The sequence below is a fragment of the Lactuca virosa genome, chromosome 4 (assembly GCF_052849685.1).
Source record: "Lactuca virosa cultivar CGN04683 chromosome 4, Lactuca_virosa_CGN04683_v6, whole genome shotgun sequence".
NCBI lineage: Eukaryota > Viridiplantae > Streptophyta > Magnoliopsida > Asterales > Asteraceae > Lactuca > Lactuca virosa.
This window is the reverse complement of record NC_136429.1, coordinates 127,688,122-127,708,017: the sequence shown is the minus strand read 5'-3', so window position 1 is coordinate 127,708,017 and position 19,896 is coordinate 127,688,122. Positions and strand designations below refer to the sequence as shown.

Below are 19,896 nucleotides of genomic sequence, written 5' to 3'. Positions count from 1 at the left end.
GCAACTGAACCAATCAACCGATTGGGATATGTTCTATTTAATTTTACTTCTGGAAAATGTTTGTGTTTAGACAATGTGTTGTATGCTATGAAGTTATCACGATCCAAAATCTTATAGCAACCACTTGTCGTGATTTAAAATAGTTGTTCTCGCGGTGGGATAGCGTTTTTAATATATATATATATATATATATATATATATATATATATATATATATATATATATATATACTTATATAAAAACTCAATCATGGAGCCTGAACTTGTAGCATTAGCTGTTGATGGTAAGGAAGCTGGGTGGCTAAGGAATTTGATATATGAAATTCCATTATGGGCCAAACTGATATCTACCATTTCTATCAGGTGTGATAGTGTTGCAACCTTGGCTAAGGATTATAATCAAGTGTATAATGGGAAGTCTAGACATTTAGGTATGAGACATAGCATGATTCATGTGCTCATCATGAATGGTGTGCTATATGTGGAGTTTGCGAGAACTCAACTGAATTTAGCCGATCATCTAACCAAATGGTTAGCTAGAGATCTTGTGCACAAGGCGGTTGTGGGGATCGGTTTAAAGTCCACCTAAAGTCATACATACTAAGATACCTAATTTCCATCTAATGTAATGTTAGATATTGAATTCAATATGCAAAGCTTAATATTTGAAGATTGGAACACATTATTAACATCATCCCAAGGTATGTGTTCATAACTGCAAGTAAAGGAGGTTGAAATTTTATCTCTTAATAGTTCTTTTGAAAAATTGCATTTGTAGAAGAACTGCCTATATAAGCATAAAGATTAGCATCTTCAAGAATTTAAGGACTTAGCTTTGATATGCTTATTGAAGGATAGGACACATGCTAGTAAATATAGTGTCATGTTAGAACATATAAGTATGTAAAATTTTGTGTATATTATCTTCATGTATTCATTGTGAATAGTAAGGTCCAATCCTTAGTGACACCCTAATATTCAAATATTCGGAATGTGTAATATACTAATATAAATTCAATCGTCACGACATTTCATTTTGTTGGTGATTTGTATCACCAATGTTATTTAAGTTTAATGGGATTAACTTGTTGACCAATGTAATCTTAATAAATATTGAACAAGTAAGGATGGTGTGGAGTGCACACTTGTTCGAGTTTATTTGGATTTAAAGCACACTGTTATTTATAGGCAAAGACCCTCTATTGACAGGAGTCCAAGGGCAACGGCCCTGGTAGCAGGGTCCAACGAGCAAGGGGTAGAGCCCCCTAGCTGGAGTCGAGCTGGTTTTTTATCCTATATATAAACTCGGTTTAATGGTAGTTTTATTCGATTAGAGGTTTTGAGTGTACCATCAAAATGCTTTGATCTGAAAGTGTAATTCATGACTCGTAGTAATCCAAACATTCTTAACCCTATTTTTCTAACAACCTTCACCCATCTTCCAGAATTGGAATTACACCCAGTATCCACTGCCCCTGCAGTAATTGTGAAATATAAGGAATCTAACATAATTACCATCTTTGATATCTTCGATTCATTCCTCTTACCACTGCTTTTACGCGTGAGTCCAATGGCATAAAGGTTGAAGCGTTGTGTGATTTCTGGTTCACTACTGAGTTGGTGAAGATCTTAAATCAATCACCGAAAATATTAGTTGAGGACATATTCTGGTAACCATCAACATCGATCACTTCCGAACTACACTTCATCTTCCATTTTAAGATGACTTTTTTCCTCTTCAGACTAATCAAGTTCTTCGTACCATCTTACCAAAAATTGGGTACAACATGAACAAATAGGGTCCTCGACCAAAACTCATCAAAAGGGTTTGTATGTCGTATAACTAGAAGTACCTCACCGAGGTAATTGCAATGTGTCTTTCTCATAAGACTAGTGGATGGGATCAACTCAACGTGCAAGAGATGAACATCCTATTTGCCATGTTCCATGGTCATAACATGGATTTTGCACAAATCTTCTTTGATCAGATTGTCTCATTGATGAAAAAAATCTATAAGTCGTAAATCAAATGTCCCCTTCCTTAGATGTCTTTCTTGCTTTAGCTATGGAACAAGCCATGAGTCAAGAGTCATATGCAGCTCTTCAAAGCACTCTTATTCAAACAAAGCATTTGACTCGCAAAATGTTTGAAGCACCAACTTATCCCCCATCACTCCTCCCATTAATGGGTAAAAATCGGATTTCTCTTCATAAACCCTAGGTTTTGATTTGTAAAGTTTGAATTAATTCTTGTATTGGGTTTCAAAATTCTTGTATAGGGTTTCAAGAGCAATCTTAGGGAGGTGTTTTGGAAGGAAGATTGGAAGCTTTCATCTCCAATTGGGCATTCCACCATTAATGAGTTCAAGCTTTTCTTGAGGTTGAAGATGAAGTGAACAATTCAAACAAACATCACAAATTCAAGCATTTATGCATTGATTTTAAGTTTGTTTGGCTAGAATTGTTGCGAATCCATTCTTGTGCTTCATATAGTTGTTCATTCGTGTTTGTCTAGTTGTGCTTTACTCTTTGGTCACCACTTGTCTATCATATATTTGGTTTGTCATCATGCTAAAATGCAAAAATCCAAAGCCAAAGGAACAATTGGAATCCAAATATGGTGCCACCACCATTGTGCACAATTGTCTTGAGCACCGTGACCGCTACCTTCACCTGAAGGACCGCGAATACTCTCAGCAACAGTTTGTAGATATTCCTACTCTCCAAGAACTAGGAGTTTATGATGGCGTCCTTAGGTTGTTTAGCAATATCGGTTGAGAGTCTTCTCACTTTGACACCAATGGAATCATATAAAAACACAAATATTGAATTCTTACAATCCTTGGAATTCAATGACAATGCCAAAAGTCTCTCATTCCGTCTCATGCAGTTGCAATTTTTTCCAAGTCTCAACAATCTTAGTGGGTTTGTTATGATTTCTACATTCAATACTTATGGTCCCAAATTAGGATACATGCGAGAGAAATATAGTCTTTTCAAAACTAAAGCCTTTTGGAAGGAAATCACGAGACTTGATGTGTATGAGGCTTGATCTGCCAAAGCATCTCTAAATCATTCATCCAGTCTTAATCTTAAGGGTGGCTCTCCGAATTATTGTTAATATTGTCTTCCCCTAAGAAGACGTTAGCAGAGCCGGTAAGAAGGAACTAGAAATCCTTTGGTGTATGGTCACTAGCTTGAAGAGACCACATTTTGACACCTTTCTTGTTTTCAAACTTCTCAAGGTCTCCACTAGCGATTTGCCCTATCCATTGTGGTGGGATTATCACTTATCTTGCCACCCATGGTACTTGTGTCGAGCTTTTAGAAAGCAAGCGCCTCAATCTCGAGAAAATCACACAAGGCTCCAATACCATTGGATGTGATGGTATTGGAGCCTTGTGTGTTTTCTCGAGATTGAAAGTGACAGTAGTCTCACATGGTTGGTGCAGGGTGAGCCCCATTTCTGAGTTCCTGCTGGGGACTTCATTTCCCTCCAACTCTAGCAGGACACCACTCAGACTCGATGGGACCAAAGAATACCTCTGCAGATTCCATTCCACACGCCCCCGAGCCCATCCCGAGAGCTCCTGAGCAGTTGGTCGTCGACCACGAAGGCGACACTATTGCTAATCTTTGTATTCCTCCCGCTCACTCCACTCCTCTCACTGCAGGGGGGTCCACTTATGTTGCCCCGATAAAGACCGCACGTTACTTCTACACCCAGCGAGAAACTCAGTACCATGACACATACACGAGGCGTTTTGATCTCCTTGATCAAGCTGTTGCCGACATCCGCCCTGATTTGTCTGCAACCAATGCCTCTGTCCAGCAATTGACACAAACGGTACAAGAAGCTATGCAATTCATGCAGCGTTGGGCCCCCCGTGGTCAGTAGGTTGCCCTATCCTCTCCGAGCATCAACGACAATGCTTAATCATAAGCTTTGGGTGTGGTGGGGGGGGGGGGGTCTTTGTACATTAGGTTCTAGTTTCCACATGCATTTCATCAAAAAATAAATAAATAAATAAAGACAGAAAGAAAAATAAATAAATAAATAAGAATAAAATAAATAAATAAATAAAATGGAAAAAAATAAAAATTAAAAAATAATTAAAAAATATAGAAAAAAAATTAACACAAAAGGTACAAGAAACTATGCAGTTCATGTAGCGTTGGGCCCTACCCTCTCCGAGCATCGAGGACGATGCTTAATCTTAAGCTTGGGGAGGGGTCTTTGTACATTAGGTTCTAGTTTCCACATGCATTTCATCAGAGAGAGAGAGAGAGAGAGAGAGAGAGAAAAGAACAAAAAATAAGAAAAATAATAATAAATAAGAAAAAAAACAGGAACTCGGAAATGGGGCTCACCCTGCACAAACCATGTGAGACTACCGTCACTTTCTCTACGGAAGAAAGATGAGGCCACAAGGACATTGGATGTGATGGTATTGGAGTCTTGTGTGATTTTCTCGAGATTCAGGCGCTTGCTCTCAAAAAGCTCGGCACAAGTAAGGCGGGTGGCAAGATAAGTGATAATCCCACCACAATGGATAGGGCCGGAATCGTTAGTAGAGACCTTGAGAAGTTTGAAAACAAGAAAGGCGCCAAAATGTGGTCTCTTCAAGCCGGTGACCATACACCAAAGGATTTCTAGTTCCTTTTTATCGGCTCTGCTAACGTCTTATTAAGGGAAGACAATATTAGCAATAATTCGGAGGGCCACCCTTAAGACTGGATGAATGATTTGAGATGTTTTGGCGGATCGAGCCTCATACACATCAAGTCCCGTGACTTCCTTCCAAAAGGCTTTGGTTTTGAAAAATATATTTTTCTCTCGCATGTATCCTAATTTGGGACCACAAGTATTGAATGTAGAAATCCCAACAAACTCACTAAGATCATTTAGACTCGGAAAAAAATGCAACTACATGAGACGGAATGAGAGACTTTTGGCATTGTCATTGAATTCCCAGGATTGTAAGAATTCAATAGTTGTGTTTTTATATGATTCCATTGGCGCCAAAGTGAGAAGACTCTCAACCGATATTGCTAAACAACCTAAAGATTCCATCAAAAATTCCTAGTTCTTGGAGAGTGGGAATATCTACAAATCGTTGCTGAGAGTATTCGCGGTCCTTCAGGTGAAGGTAGCGATCACGATGCTCAAGACAATTATGCACAATGGTGGTTGGCACCATATTTGGATTCCAATTGTTCCTTTGGCTTTGGATTTTTGCGTTTTGGCATGATGACAAACCAAATATATGACAGACAAGTGGTGACCAAAGAGTAAAGCACAACTAGACAAGCACGAATGAACAACTATATGAAGCACAAGAACGGATTCACAACAATTCTAGCCAAACAAACTTAAAATCAATGCATAAAACTTGAGATATGGAAGGAATGTGTTTGAATTTGTGATGTTTGCGTGAATTGTTCACTTCATCTTCAATCTCAAGAAAAGCTTGAACTCATCAATGGTGGAATGCTCAATTGGAGATGAAAGCTTCCAATTTTCCTTCCAAAACACATCCCCAAGCTTGCTCTTGAAACCTTATACAAGAATTTTGAAACCCAATACAAGAATCAATTCAAACTTTACAAATCAAAAACTAGGGTTTATGAAGAGAAATCTGATTTTTACCCATTAATGGATGAATTTCAACCTAGATAATGAAGGAGATGAAGTTAGGAACTTAAAACAACATACCTTGGTGCTTTAATCTTGGATTAATTGAAGGAAATCGAGACTTTGGTTAGTTAGGGTTTTTGGAGCAACTTCTGGCGATTTCGGGAGATTTTTGGGAATTCTTGAAGGCTACTAATCATCGCAAACACTTTTGATTTCTTTTTGTAAGCATTAAACATTTCTAATCCCATCTTATTTATTTGTTCTTAGCTATGTGTGGCTAAGAAACCCTAATTTCTAGTTCTTGTTTAAAACATGTTGATTGTTTGACTTGAAGCATACGATTTGATGTTTGATTTGTGATTCTATTCTAGTGATTATGTTTGTTTAAACTAGAATCATTGAATTTGATTTTTGTTTGATTGGCCACTTACATGAATTGAATTTTTGTGTAGTTAATTAACTTTTCGGGCACCTAATCGTTCTATGAAGTTAATAATTGGTAACAAACAATAAGTTTTCTTATTGTAAAACATATATCACATGTCTTCACACTTCCGAGCGTATGAGAAGAAATGAACATTGTTGGGAAGTACAAAACTTAATGCGGTTTTTCAATACAATCTAAGAGCATGTTTAGGTTGAATTAGTAAAGCTAAGTCTAGTCAAAGAGCGTGTTTTGGTTAGATAATTTGGCAAGCGAGAGGTATTAGAGCGTGTTAATATCTTTCAGTACCAACTTAGAATAGCAATCATGAATTACATCAAGTCATAATCAAGTTGAACAACAACATTGAGAACTAGAACTAGAACCATTCAATTAAATTGTTTACAAGTTTATTTCATTTTCTGCATGTTTTTAAAGTAGACTGTTGTTTTATTATTTTACTTTTGCAAACAACCCCCCCCCCCCCTTCTATGATCAAAGTACCTTGCGCAAAGAGGTATAGACTTTTATCTTGTGTCTCTGTGGTTCGACCCTGCTTGCATTGTACTACTTTTTAGTGCATTAAAGCAGTGTATTTGAAGTCCATTGTACCCTTATTATTTGTTGGATTTGACACACCTAACAAAAAGACATGCCTAAATATCAAACAATGTGTTCCTTACTTGGTCATCAGTTCAAAATTAAAATAATATGTGTTCCTTACTTTTTGTAGCATTGGATCGACAATATCTGGGTTTAAAAGAAAAAAAACAACAACAATTTTTCGGCCGATAGAGAATCATAAGGGTGACACCATTGAGATCCTTGTATAAGAGTGCATAAGACAATGGGGTATTGATAATGTGTTTACTATCACGGTGGATGACGTGTCCTCTAACGATGGAGCTATCTAATTTTTAAGATGATATTAAAAGGACCAAATGATGTTTTGAATTGTAAATGTCTGCACATATGTTTGTTGTGCAGATATCATCAATCTCATGGTTAGAGATGGCTTAAAAGAACATTTTTATTATATTATTTAAGTGTAAGGCACGGTAACGTATGTGAGATCATCACCGACTAGTCATAAAAAATGTGAAGACTATTTTGCTCGGGTAGCTATTGTGTATAAACAAAAGTTCTCTCTTGATGTTGATACTAGATGGAATTCAACATATTTAATGTTGGAAACGACTGTAAAATATGGAAAAGCATTTAATAGGTATATTGTTATATCTTTATACTAATTTTTTCTTTAAGTAAGAAAACTAATACATTGTGTATGTTTTATTTTCTCAATAGGATAGACTCCAATGATGGAACTTATTTCGAAATGAAGTGGATACACAAGAAAAAGGAAATGAAATGATATAGTATTGGTGCTTCGAGTGAAGTTGATTAGAAGACTGTCAAGTATGATTAACTTTTTAAATTTATAGTTTGTATCAATCATTTGAATACTTTCATGTTGTTATTTATTTAAAAGTACTTGAATTTTTTTCCGATGTTACAACCAAGATATCATGGTATAAGTATGTAACATCGAATACATTTTATTTCCGAGCTCATGATTGCGCTCAAGTCTACATGAACAAAAAAATATATATGGGAAATTTAATGAAGGTTAAATATGATAGATATTGGGACGACATAGATAACATGGATTTTGTATTTTTATGTTGCGGTTGTCTTAATACTAGGAAAGGTGGAGAAGATTCTTCAAGAATTGGTTAACCACTACAAGAATAAAATAAAAAACAAGTAGTTTTGATGACACAACTATTGGTGACTTGGAGCTTAAATTTCACAAATATTATGATAAATATCAAGAGACTAAAAGTGAAGTGGATATCTATTTAGCGGGCGGAAAAAACATAGCTTTTTTATATATTTTTTGGAGTGGTGGAAAGCAAATTCAGTCGAATTTCCTTATATTGTCCAAACTAGCAAGACATGCCTTGGCAATGCCGACCTATATAGTCACATCGGAATCGACATATAATACCGACGATTGCGTCATTCATGGAAGCCTTAATTTATAAACAAGATTAGATACGGTCATCACCTACGGTTCTTGAGCTAATTGGTACTATACCGGAGAAACAAATAGAGGAATTAAATGAGAAGTTAGTGGTTACAAAAAATGGTAAGGTTTTTTCCATATGGTTTGACTTCATATTTCAAATACATACTAATATTATCATATACTTTTTATATAGATACACTTTTAAAGTGCAAAAAATCTTCCAAGGATGCACAAGATATGGATTCACTTGCTAGCACATAAGTAACATATTATATTTTGGTGTATATTTCTTTTATGTTATTATGGTTTTTCTTTAATTTTTGTTTGGACTCTTTGCCTTACTCTTTACGGTTTTTCTTTCTATTTAGGATGTTTCAGTGGATAATGATTTATTGTTGCTTTTTCATGGTGATAAGATCATCCGTTATACCCACCACATACCACACATGTGGTGGGTGCCACATCAGCACCACATTCTCCTACCACTAGCATGGGATATCTACCACTAACACACCACTCCACCTCATTTTTTTTATTTAAATTTAATTCAAAAATACATTAAAATCATTTTTTAATACTAGTTTTTCCATTAAATTAAAATAGCAAATTACATTAAATAAAAACTACATTAATTGAAATTAAAAAAAAAAAAAACTAACAATAAAAATAAAAATTACATTGCTTAAATTAAAAAAAAATAAAAAAAAACTAAAAATTCCAACCATAAATAAAATAAACTACCCTATACGCCTACGTCGGGCTCGAACCAACTCTTTCATCGCTTGGAAAAGTTCCAAGTCTTCACCCTCAAGGTCGTCCGCTTTCATTTTCAAGATTTCCATATCCGTTTTTGTTTGGAGCGTCGCTTGTGCCTCTTGAAATGATGATTGTGCTTCGATCATTTTTTGTTTCATCCAAGTCATCACCTCGGCCTTCGTTTCTTGAAGTTGCACATATCGATCAAATTTATCGTCAAACATATCCATAACACTAGAATTCGAAGATGTTGACGCCGCTTTTTTTGCTTTACTTCTTCCAACGGGCCGACGAAGAGGTTGGTCGTTTTCAAGATCTAGCGGATCGTCGTTGATGTCGATGTGTGTTCGGCCGTCCGATTGTTGGGAAGTTGCATCGGGGTTTCTCGAACGCTTTGAACCGGAAGATTGCGAAGTTCCTTCCGTTTACTCTTTCCATTTTGGGGCGTCTTTCAATTTTAGTCACGGTTTCATATACGAAAAAGCTTTACGTGTTGGCGTTGTTTTTTCAAATTGTTTCATGGCCGCCTTGAAAACATCAAAATCGTTCGAACCGCTTTTGCGTATGTTTAGGAGGTTGTTGTAGATTCCTCCAAACTCGGTGCATTTTAGTCAAATATCTCGCCATTTCGAAGTAATTTGATCGGCGTTTTGAGTTTCACTTTCCATTAACTCGTAGAAAATGGCTCGGACTTTTTCCCAAAAACTTCCGTAAGGATGACTATCACCTACAATTGGATCTTCGGAAGCCGCCGCCCATGCCTCCGCTAACTTTTCTTCTTCTTCTTTTGTCCGTGGAACCCTTTCTTGGGCGGTAGTGGGTCGGGCCGGTTTTTTCCCTTTTTCTTTTTTGGTTGAGGTGGTGGTGAAGGTTGCATTTCCGCAACAAAATCCGACGAAAGTGGTGGTTGTGAGCTTGGTGGTTGTGAAATTAGAGGTTGTTGTTGTGTCGATTGTTGGTGGGCTTGTTGTAGTTGTTGAATTTGTTGAAATTGTTGGTATTGTTGTGAAATTTGTTGTTGTTGGAAAGACGGAAAAGGTTGACATTGTTGTTGGAAAAGTGGTGTTTGTTGGATAGGGGAACCGGTTTGAAGTAGATTGAGAAAACCGCCTTGAGAAAACCGCCTTGAGGTGACTCCATAGTCGGGAATTGGCGAGGTGTTGTATCTAACGCAAAAGCGTTATCGGGTTTGTGATTTCTGTAATTTGGAGGGGTATTTTGGTTGGGATCCATGGTTTTTGGTTGTGAAGATTTAGTATGTAGATTGTGTATAGAGATAGAAAAGAATGGTGTAAAAAATAAGGAGTAAAAATGTTGTATTTATAGGTAAATAAATAGTTTAATTTTTTTTTTAAAGAAACTAGGCGTTCAACGGCTAGTGTAACGTTCAAATCGTGAGCTGCAATCCAATTGGTCGTGCGAGTCCGTTGTCCCGAACACGAGTGATCACGAAAACGAGCCACCACGAAACAACGGGGTGGTGTGCACGCCCGTTGTTCGTGGCCAGCTCGACCACGAACCTCCTCGTTATAGGTATACCACTTGGCCTAACAAGATGTTTAGGATTTTTTATGAAATGTGAACTATGATGGTTACTTTTTGTTGTGGTTGCATGAATTTTAATATATCACATATATGACTTTGTAGAAATTTATCAACTTGTGGACTATTAGGCTTTAAAAATGATTATATATAGTATGAACTTGGTGTACATGTTTTTCAATATTTTTGTAGTAAATTGTGAAAAAAAAAATTAGTCCATATAACCTAAAATAGTGGGTTAGGCTTACACATCGGGTTATTTGTGTTTGTGGGCTGGAAATCGAAGAAATGGACTATTAACTTAATACCATATTTAACCAAATCACACTAAAAGTAAGGGGCTGTTTGTTTGCCTCTTATTGCCTCTTAATAAGAGGCATATCTAAATCTTTTCCATTAAGAGTGTTTGTTTATCTATTAATTTCACATCTGAATCTGAAATTTACATCTTATTCGGTCAGACTTGTTATCACATCTGAAAGAAGAAAAAAAGGGCCGCTTCCCATTTTGCCCTAATCGCATAAACAACTCCCCTCCATCGCACACAAGACACAGAAGCAACCTCTGAGGCTCCGACCTCCTTCCATCGTCAACACCACTTCCGACACCTCCCTTCGCCATCGCCTATGTTCTCTAATCTTCCTTTAGTGTCGACCACCACTTCTGCCGGTACAGCTAGCGTCGCCGACAACGAACGCCTCCAACGAGCCCACTGCGTCGTCGGCTCTCTCGTTAAGCAACGATGTCGCTCACATCCGAACGCCAAGAAATATCCCTTTGAACACCGACACCTTCAGGGCCGCCGTTCGACAGCAAGACATAAGGTATGTGCTTCGTTCTTCTTCAATCGATGATTTCAGTATTTTTTTTTTCTCTTGGTTTTTCTCCAATAGTTTTCTCCGATGCTCTAGTGACAGCCCCTTACTCCAATCATTGATTTCTATATTATGATATATGTGAAGTTTGCTTTGATTTATGTTATTCTAATATCTGATTTATTGAAGCTTATTCTTGATATTCATAATGGAGAATAAGAACCTGATGGTTTGTTTTTTGATTTTTGTGGAATTTTTTTTGTTTATTTCCAACCCTAAATCACAGCAGTTGGCTATGATGTTTTGGTTACAAATTTTCATCCTATATAAAATGCTCTTAAAGTTGATTGATGAATTGGTGTATAGTTGTGTTTATATATACAGTGAATGAAACTTATTATATTTCTTGTCCTCAAAAACATTTATGGTATATAATCGTGTTATGGAGATTTGATTAATAGTTGAATGTAGACTTTGAAGCACAAAAAAGCCTAATTGTATCCCCTTTGGTTTGTCTATGGCAGATAATGTTGAAGCGAGAAGAGAAAGTGTGCAAGACAGGGTTTTATGTGCTACATATATGGAACTATTCAAATGGAAAATGTAGTTATTAAATGATTATTCTTGAATTTGTTTAATTGATCAAGTTTAAGTTGTTATTATGGTCTTTAGATTAGATTTGCAAGTAATAGATTGTGGTCATTAGATGGTCACTCTTGAATTGGTTTAACCGATTAACTTTCAGTTGTGATTATGGTTTTTAAATTAGCAATATTTTTCCATTTTCATGTTCAAGAACATATATGATTGTGTTTGTATACATTATTTCGTTATTTTTTATACAAAATTGCAAGTGTTTTCTTTTGTATGGTGTTTTTATATTTTTTAGTTATTCAAAAAGTTGGTTTAGTTATTTTATAAACAAAAACAATACATAAGGGTAAAATGGTCAATTTTATAATTCAATATAAGAATTCAGAGGTTCTAACCAAACAACATGTTTAAATTCAGATCTTAAAAATTCAGACCCTCTTAGAAATTCAGACCTCTTAAAAATTCAGATCTTAAAAATTCAGATTCTGCCAAACAGCCCCTAAATTATCAAAAACCACACCGGTCCAAACAAAAATGATTTTTAATGGTTTGCGGGCGGTTTGGTTTGATCCTATGCACACCCCTAGTAATTCAACCCTACCACTAAGACAAAATCAAATAATAAAATAAGCTAATACTATTTTATATATATAATTTAATAATTTATTATTTTAAATGGCATTGATGTGGATCGGTTTTTGAGGGTCAATTTCCACCCAAGGAGCATCGGTTTTTGTTTTGGTTCTTGTTAGTTGCAGTTTTTTTAATCGTTTCGGTTTTATATTTCCTTCATATCATTATTAAAACCATCCATCATCAAAACTTAAAACCCCTAATATAATGCAATTCGAAATAAAAACTTACCAGGGATCGAAATAACCTAAAAGATTTCAATCATCTTCATCTGGATTCATAGTTGGACTGGACTTTCAGATAATAATCCTTCAAAACCAAAACAATATTCAGTTAAAGCCATCATCTTCATTTTATACACACATTAACCACATGGTTTTACCATGTCTGCACATGGCACAACTTCACCATTAAAGTGGATGAACTGAAGAATTTACCTTGAATCTTGGATGGTAAATACTCTTTTGATAACAAGCTAAGTGAGTGAACAGATAATGCTTCAATCTCAAACTTGACTCCATTTTTCAGCAGTAACTCTAGTTCCAACCTAATTACCACAAACAAAAGATATATAAATTTTGAAAGGCTAAGTTTTTTGCAAAGCTATAGAGACAAAGAACATCATCAACCTCCACTCTGGCACTAGTCTTTGCAAATAGCATCGATTCAAAATGGCCTCTGTTTTCACCTTATCTGATAACAAACAAACAGTTTTCAAATTAAAAAAAAAAAAAAACAATGTAAGAGAAAGGGAGACTCTAATGTAGTAATGATCAAACCTTGGGGTGTCATAGGGAGGAGGCATTGTTGTGGAAAATTATATTTCTCTACATCTGATGGAAATACTCCAAGCCACTTAATCTCAGGAAGCCTTAGTATCTTTGCATCATATGCCATTTGCTTCATGAGAGAAAACTTATTATTATTATTATTATTATTATTATTATTATTATTGACATGTAAATTAAATATGATTGTTACAATGCAATTACCATTGAGCCAAAGCGATATGTGGTTAAGATGTCAAAGCCATATGGATCACAATCAACCAAGCAATAAGCTGGCAATTGCAGCTGTTGGATTAGTAGCCTCAAGAACCTGATTCAGAAATACATTAATTGCTATTACAATTTATGGATAAAAGGGAAAACCTAGAAATAACTGAATCTTTTACCTTCTTGTTGGAATATCAGGATAACCTCTTCCCTGTAGAAATATAGTTAGTTAATGGCTGATTCATGAGGAGATTTTCAATGGATGACATCAGACTTACAGTTATAACAATGCAACGATTACTCTTGCAAAAACAATCATTTGCCAATCTTTGGAATACTGTATAGTGGAAAGTGTAAAAAAAAAAAAAAGCATGCATCAAAATTTCAAATAGCAACAAAGTCTTCTTGCTATTTGCTAAAGAAAGAATTAGACCTCTCACCTGATTCCTTCTCCACTACTAGTATATAGTCTGCAACACTCATTATATCTATGCACAATAAGAACCAAAGCCAAAGGATATATCAGTTATCATTGTTAAATGTTGATAGATATATAGATAGATAGATAGATATATGATGGGGTTATGTGATTGAATTAAAAAAAAAAAAAAAAAAAAAAAAAACACACCTTTTACTTCTTCTACATGTACTAGAATAGAGTGTGCCTACCAGATATAAACCAATCAACTTCTGTCTCAAAAAAATATGTATATCTATATATATGTAAATAACATTTTCTTTCTTACATGATCAGGGTGGCTTAGGCAATTTATTATCCTATCAGCTTCTGAGAATCTCAACCATCCCATCACCAATCTGAAAACTACTTCACTCAAATTTTGAAACAAAAATGATTTTAATGATTTTAAACTACTCACCCTTTTGAAACAGAGACCTACAGAGGAAGGAGCAGAAAGGGGAATTAGACTAATTGTGAATTGTGATAATGAAAATTCATAGATATACTTTTACACAAATGAAAAAAAGGTGAAAAGACAAAAATACATACAACATTTAGGTTGTGGCGACTGCACTGAAGAAGGATGCAGATGTCATTAATGGCTCGGTCTACAACTGATTGTTCTGGTATTGTATGGTATAATATATTAAGGGATTAAATTAATCTTGATATGTAAAGTGTCAAAGCAGAAACACGTATGCAATTGAAAAATACTTTGCATATAAACAGATTTTATCTATAGATTAAGATGGCATGATACACTTTAGTATACAATCAGTGCTATAATGATTCAACTTCACCTTGAAACACAGAAGGATGCATGTAATAAATGTCTCTTTTTGACCCATGCCTATTTTCTTGCAAAAGTTGTTGAACAATAAGTAGCACTCGCAATAAAATATCTGTGAAAAGAACAATTTTAGAAATTTGTTGAAATTAAAGCAATTTGAATGCAAAATTTGTTACATTGGCAAAGTGTACGCACCCAACCTACGTGCATGGCACTCCCTTTGTAGTGTGAGAATCTCCACTCCCTTAACTGAGTCATGGCTGCAATAGCTGCAAACATAAGGGATCATTGCTTCAATATGTATTATGAACTTTTTCTTTCATCTCTTTCTTGTTAATTATGCATTTATTCCATTTTTTCAGACACATAACACCAAAACATCAGTTGAACAACTGTAAATGGTCAAGCAAGCTTATAGATCATCATCCTTTTCACCAGAAAACTTGACAGTTTCTGGATCCCAAAACTAACAATAGAGTTCCATTAATGCGCCTCAAAGTACTACAAGAACTATAAAGTAATACAATCAGTCGCTCTCTACAGATGAATAAGTTACCAGTTTCCTAAAACATATTTCTGTTTGTAAAAGACAAGTCACAGAGTAAAAGAGACCATACAATTGTGTCTAGAGATTCACATAGTAAAGGAAAAGGCATGTTATGTTGAAGTATATATCTATAAACCATTTGAATCTTCCACTCTTTTAGGAATCCCTACGAAAACTAGGACAAAGAATGGGATTCACATCCATCATCAGAATTTGAAAATTTTGAGATTGGTTCTCAATGTCTGGGTTTCGGAAATATAACACAAAGTAGTTCGTGATTTACTGAGTGACTGAGTAGTCCTAACTCGTGAGACTTTTTGAAATTGGGAGAACGAACGTTACTTACCAGTTTCCAGAAGTATCAGTGCAGTAATTACGGAAACGATGAATGTAAATCACCGGAGAACGACCAAGAGAAAGATCTTCAACAATTGAACGAGTAAAATCTGCATATGCACGTCGGTGTTCGTCCGGCGTATACAAATTGCAAGGAATAGTATCAACATCATCGTGGAGAATGGTTGTAGATCATTAAATATAAGAAAATTTATCAAACTTGAATGCATCTTACCTCTTATCTTCTGCAATAAATGGTTTGATCGTGAACTCGAACGTTTTCCCTCTATTTTGTTTTCCATTATGTGCGAGAATTACGAACCTGGGCGTTTGAATTTGGAATGTAAAAGATGGTAACTTCTTTCAATATATACAAAAATATTAAGAAATCAGTTTTAATAAATTTTTGATGGGATTTTATAAGAAATATTATCATAACTAAATAATTATGATAAACATTGGTTACGTGTAAAATTACCATAATTGTAAAAATACATTAATTAGTATTATTTATCATGATAATATTCCTCATAATTAACACTTCAGTTAATACTTTTTATATGTGTCTTTTCCGACACATATTAGAAAATCCCTAAATAATATTATTTATAACTAATATTTATCATATTTAATTATGGTAATATTCCTCATAATTAACACTTCAATTAATGTTTCTTATATGTGCCCTTAGGGTACATATTAGAAAATCTCTTATTTATTTGGTTTCAAATGTCTTTAGTTTTCTCGTTAAGGTTGTTAATTTGGTAATGTGGCATACACTTGAGGAGAGTTAATTATATTAGTTAAAATAGTCAAAACTAAATCATCAGCGTCTCATATTTTGTAAAAAATATGGTTGGTTCATAAAGGCTTTAGTCGTTATGATCAGGGTCCAAAAATCAATAGTATTAGAGAGGTAAAGTGATGTTGTGCTGTTGAAGCTAGTTTCTTAGTTTCATAGACTGACAAAATCCTTGGAAGAAAGTTCAACGAATGTCCTAATTTTAATGTATATTTTTGTTTGTAGATAACTCCTGATCTACCATATACAAATCAAGACTACAAAAGATTTAATGTTCCGGATGCATGAAGAGTTGAAGAGAGAAAGTGTTAGAAGAAGGAAAATGCAAATATGAAACTTGAGAAAATGATTGAATTGTTAATGAAGTTGTTGCTATTAATCATGGTTCTTATTGTAGTGAGTCTCATGTTTGGTTTTGGGATCAAAGTCCACGTGTCGTTGACTTTTTCATATGTGTAGCTATTGATTTAGGTTAGGTTGTTGGTTTAGTCTTTTAGTAAGGTACTTGTGTGGTTAGGTTTGTGGTTTCCTCTTTTGGTTAGTATTGATACAACTTATGGTAATGTGGTTGTTGCTATTAATGATGGTTCTTATTGTAGTGAATCTCATGTTTGGTGTTGGGTAGTAATGTTGATCAAAGTCCACGTGTCGTTGACTTTTTCATATATGTAGCTATTAGTTTAGGTTAGGTTGTTGGTTTAGTCTTTTAGTAAGGTACTTGTGTGGTTAGGTTTGTGGTTTCCTCTTTTGGTTAGTATTGATACAACTTATGGTAGTTCACTAATATTTTGGATATGTTTGTTATAGGATTGTATTGATGCAACTTATTAAAAATGTTGAGACTAATAATAACAAGGTACTTAACATGCATTAAATTTATCGTATTCTACGAACATTGTACGACTTGTGACAATAGTTAAGACTAGTAATAACAACATACTTAACAATTATTACTATTAAGACTAAACTACAAAATTGGTCCTCGTCGTTTACCAAAAACTATAGATAGGGTCCAAAAAGTTTCAACTTGCATGAAAGGTCCAAAATCAAGAATTTCCTGTGATTTTGGTCCTGAAAAGGTAAAAAAGACAATTGTATCCTTTTCATTTCATTTATGCATTTTATTATTTATTTTAATGTCTTGCTAATTTAAAAGGAAAAGAAAAACACAAGGTCGAGTCTACTCAACCCCATTGTACCCTTTCTCTCTCTCTCTCACATACACACACACAAACCCCTTTGTCGAGTGCAGGTCCTATCAATTTGTAAATCTAAAATAAAACCCCAAAAATATGTCATCTTCCTCCCAAATTGCAAAATAAAACCCAAAAACTTATATCTCTGATAAATCTCTACTCATGTCCATCATCTTGATCGTCCTCTTCATACCATCATTGGCATCGCCTTTTTTCACCATCGTTATCTCACCTCCAACATGTCCTTCTTTACTATCATCACTACTAAACATCCACTTTTATTGGAGATGCTGAAGCAAACAAAGAAAAGCTTGAGAGACAGTAACAATACCTAATTTCTGATATGATCTTAAGAACCCTAATTTCTTTGATGGTGGTGGTCTAATGGTGTTGAACAAATGGATTTGGGGCTACGACAGCTTGGCTGCAATAGAAACTTTGATCTGTTCTTGAGTGAAGTGTTGAGCAAATCGTATATGTTGGAGTAATCGTTTATTGTATGGGTCATGGGTTAAGTTATTATGGGTCTTGAGTTAAGTTATTTACACATGCTTTATTTTTGAATAAAAAAAGGACTTGGTAAAAATGCTTGACTGGATTTTAAGAAGTGCAGTTGGGAAGTCTTCATATTTACCTGGTCTTTAGGTGGTATAGTTTATTAGTATTTTATTAGTTTTAGTATTTTATTAGTTTTCCTTTGTTAACAGTAGATGTCTGAAAGGCCATATATATAGGCCTTCTTTATTATGAATAAAGATGAGCTTTCTTCTGCAACTTTCGTACACTCCTTTCACTTCATAGTTTATTTTCTTATTTTCAGTAAGATTAGTTTCATTATATACATAAGTTTCAAGTTCTAAGTGTTGATACTTTGAGACTTCTAAACCAACATTTGGTATCAGAGCGGAGATCGATTGAAGAGGGGCTGATTTCAGATCAGTAGGTTGTTTTCTGTTCTAGGGATCAAAAGGGTAGCGGAGACAAGTCGTGGTTCCGGCCAAAATCAGCGGGATTGTTAACCCAGTTTTGATCGAAGAACAAAGGAGGATCAAGCAGCCAGATGGTGTTAATCAAAGGTTGTAAAAACAGTGGGTGAAAGGCAGCAAAAGGAGTTTGCAGGTAGTTCTTTCAAGCAGTGTTTTTAGTTGATTATAAAACCTTGGTAGTGCAGTAAAAATCGTAAGAATGGCTCCACCAAAGGATCAAACAACAGCTACAGTTAAGGAGAGCAACATCATGTCTCTTCAATGTCCGGTGTTGTCATCAACAAATTACACAGTATGGGCTATGAGGATGCGGGCTATCTTCAATGTTCACGGGGTATGGGAGGCAATCGATCCGGGAGTCAATGGGGATGCCAAGAAGAATAACATTGCAATTGCACTTTTGTTTCAATCCATACCGGAGGAGCAAACATTGTTAATAGGGAATCTCACAACCGCAAAGGATATGTGGGATGTTCTCAAACCCCGTCATGTGGGTGCCGATCGAATCCGAGAGGCGAGACTTCAAACTCTAATGGGAGAGTTTGAAAATATGAAGATGAAGGACCAAGAGGTGATAGATAACTTTGCTAATAAGTTGTCCGAGTATGCTTCTCGAGCCGCCTCACTTGAATCGGTTATGGAAGAAACAAAATTGGTTAAGAAATTTCTTAATGGGTTACCAAAACGTTTTATTCATATGATGGCTTCTATAGAACAGGTTGTAGACTTGAAGACCATCGGTTATGATGATGTTGTGGGCCGACTTAAAGCTTATGAAGAAAGGATCAAAGTTGAGGAGATCCAATCCGAGCAAAATCAGCTTTTACTTGTAAATTCTGATGAAAAAACAAAAGAAAAAGAGCATAGGTGTGAGCATTGTGGGTGTGGAAACTCGAATCGGGAAGACTATGGGTGTGGCCGAGGTGGAGGTCGGGGTTCCGGGAAAAGTCAAGGAGATGGTCGAGTACAACGGGAAAAGAGCCACGTGAAGTGTTACAAGTGTAATGAGATCAGGCATTACATATCGGAGTGTCCACTGTGGGAGAAAAAGGATGAACTTAACTTGAATCGGTGCGAGGATGATGAACCAACACTGCTGTGAACAAGGAAATAAACGATTAAGAGGGTGAATGTTGGAGTAATCGTTTATTGTATGGGTCATGGGTTAAGTTATTATGCGTCTTGAGTTAAGTTATTTACACATGCTTTATTTTTGAATAAAAAAAAGGACTTGATAAAAATGCTTGACCGGATTTTAAGAAGTGCAGTTGGGAAGTCTTCATATTTACCTGGTCTTTAGGTGGTATAGTTTATTAGTGATGATATATGGTCCACTAGCATGGCCCAGACTGCT

General features: G+C 35.3%; 2 protein-coding genes and 1 long non-coding RNA gene across 3 annotated transcripts; 2 read left to right on the top strand and 1 right to left on the bottom strand.

Annotated features, from left to right (window-relative positions):
* Positions 1–10,721: 10,721 nt before the first annotated feature.
* On the top strand, positions 10,722–12,003 carry LOC145107350 (uncharacterized). The gene is made up of 2 exons (XR_013707827.1): positions 10,722–11,212; positions 11,728–12,003. It is a non-coding gene; the product is annotated as an uncharacterized LOC145107350 (long non-coding RNA).
* A 57-nt stretch (positions 12,004–12,060) lies between these two features.
* Positions 12,061–15,887, bottom strand: ATSPO11-1 (Spo11/DNA topoisomerase VI, subunit A protein). Its single transcript, XM_079044221.1, has 16 exons — positions 15,794–15,887; positions 15,569–15,668; positions 14,871–14,944; positions 14,686–14,787; positions 14,435–14,508; positions 14,304–14,320; positions 14,172–14,241; positions 14,054–14,090; positions 13,866–13,913; positions 13,704–13,762; positions 13,605–13,636; positions 13,423–13,528; positions 13,210–13,330; positions 13,060–13,123; positions 12,868–12,977; positions 12,061–12,739 (listed from the first exon to the last, which is right to left on the bottom strand). The coding sequence occupies exons 1-16, from the start codon at positions 15,858–15,860 to the stop codon at positions 12,708–12,710; spliced, it is 1,113 nt and encodes a 370-aa protein (XP_078900347.1). The 5' UTR covers positions 15,861–15,887; the 3' UTR covers positions 12,061–12,707.
* A 2,854-nt stretch (positions 15,888–18,741) lies between these two features.
* On the top strand, positions 18,742–19,644 carry LOC145105005 (uncharacterized). Its single transcript, XM_079042149.1, has one exon. It carries the CDS (start codon positions 18,742–18,744, stop codon positions 19,642–19,644), a length of 903 nt encoding a protein of 300 aa, XP_078898275.1.
* Positions 19,645–19,896: the final 252 nt, after the last annotated feature.

Bases quoted from the DNA above. Each gene is read 5' to 3' on its own strand.
- ATSPO11-1 (XM_079044221.1), bottom strand. From the start codon at position 15,860: ATGGAAAACAAAATAGAGGGAAAACGTTCGAGTTCACGATCAAACCAT. The intron at 14,091-14,171 runs GTAAGAAAGAAA...TATATCTGGTAG, and splicing joins GCCTAAGCCACCCTGATCAT to GCACACTCTATTCTAGTACA. The intron at 13,637-13,703 runs GTAAGTCTGATG...ATATTTCTACAG, and splicing joins ATCGTTGCATTGTTATAACT to GGAAGAGGTTATCCTGATAT.
- LOC145105005 (XM_079042149.1), top strand. From the start codon at position 18,742: ATGGCTCCACCAAAGGATCAAACAACAGCTACAGTTAAGGAGAGCAAC.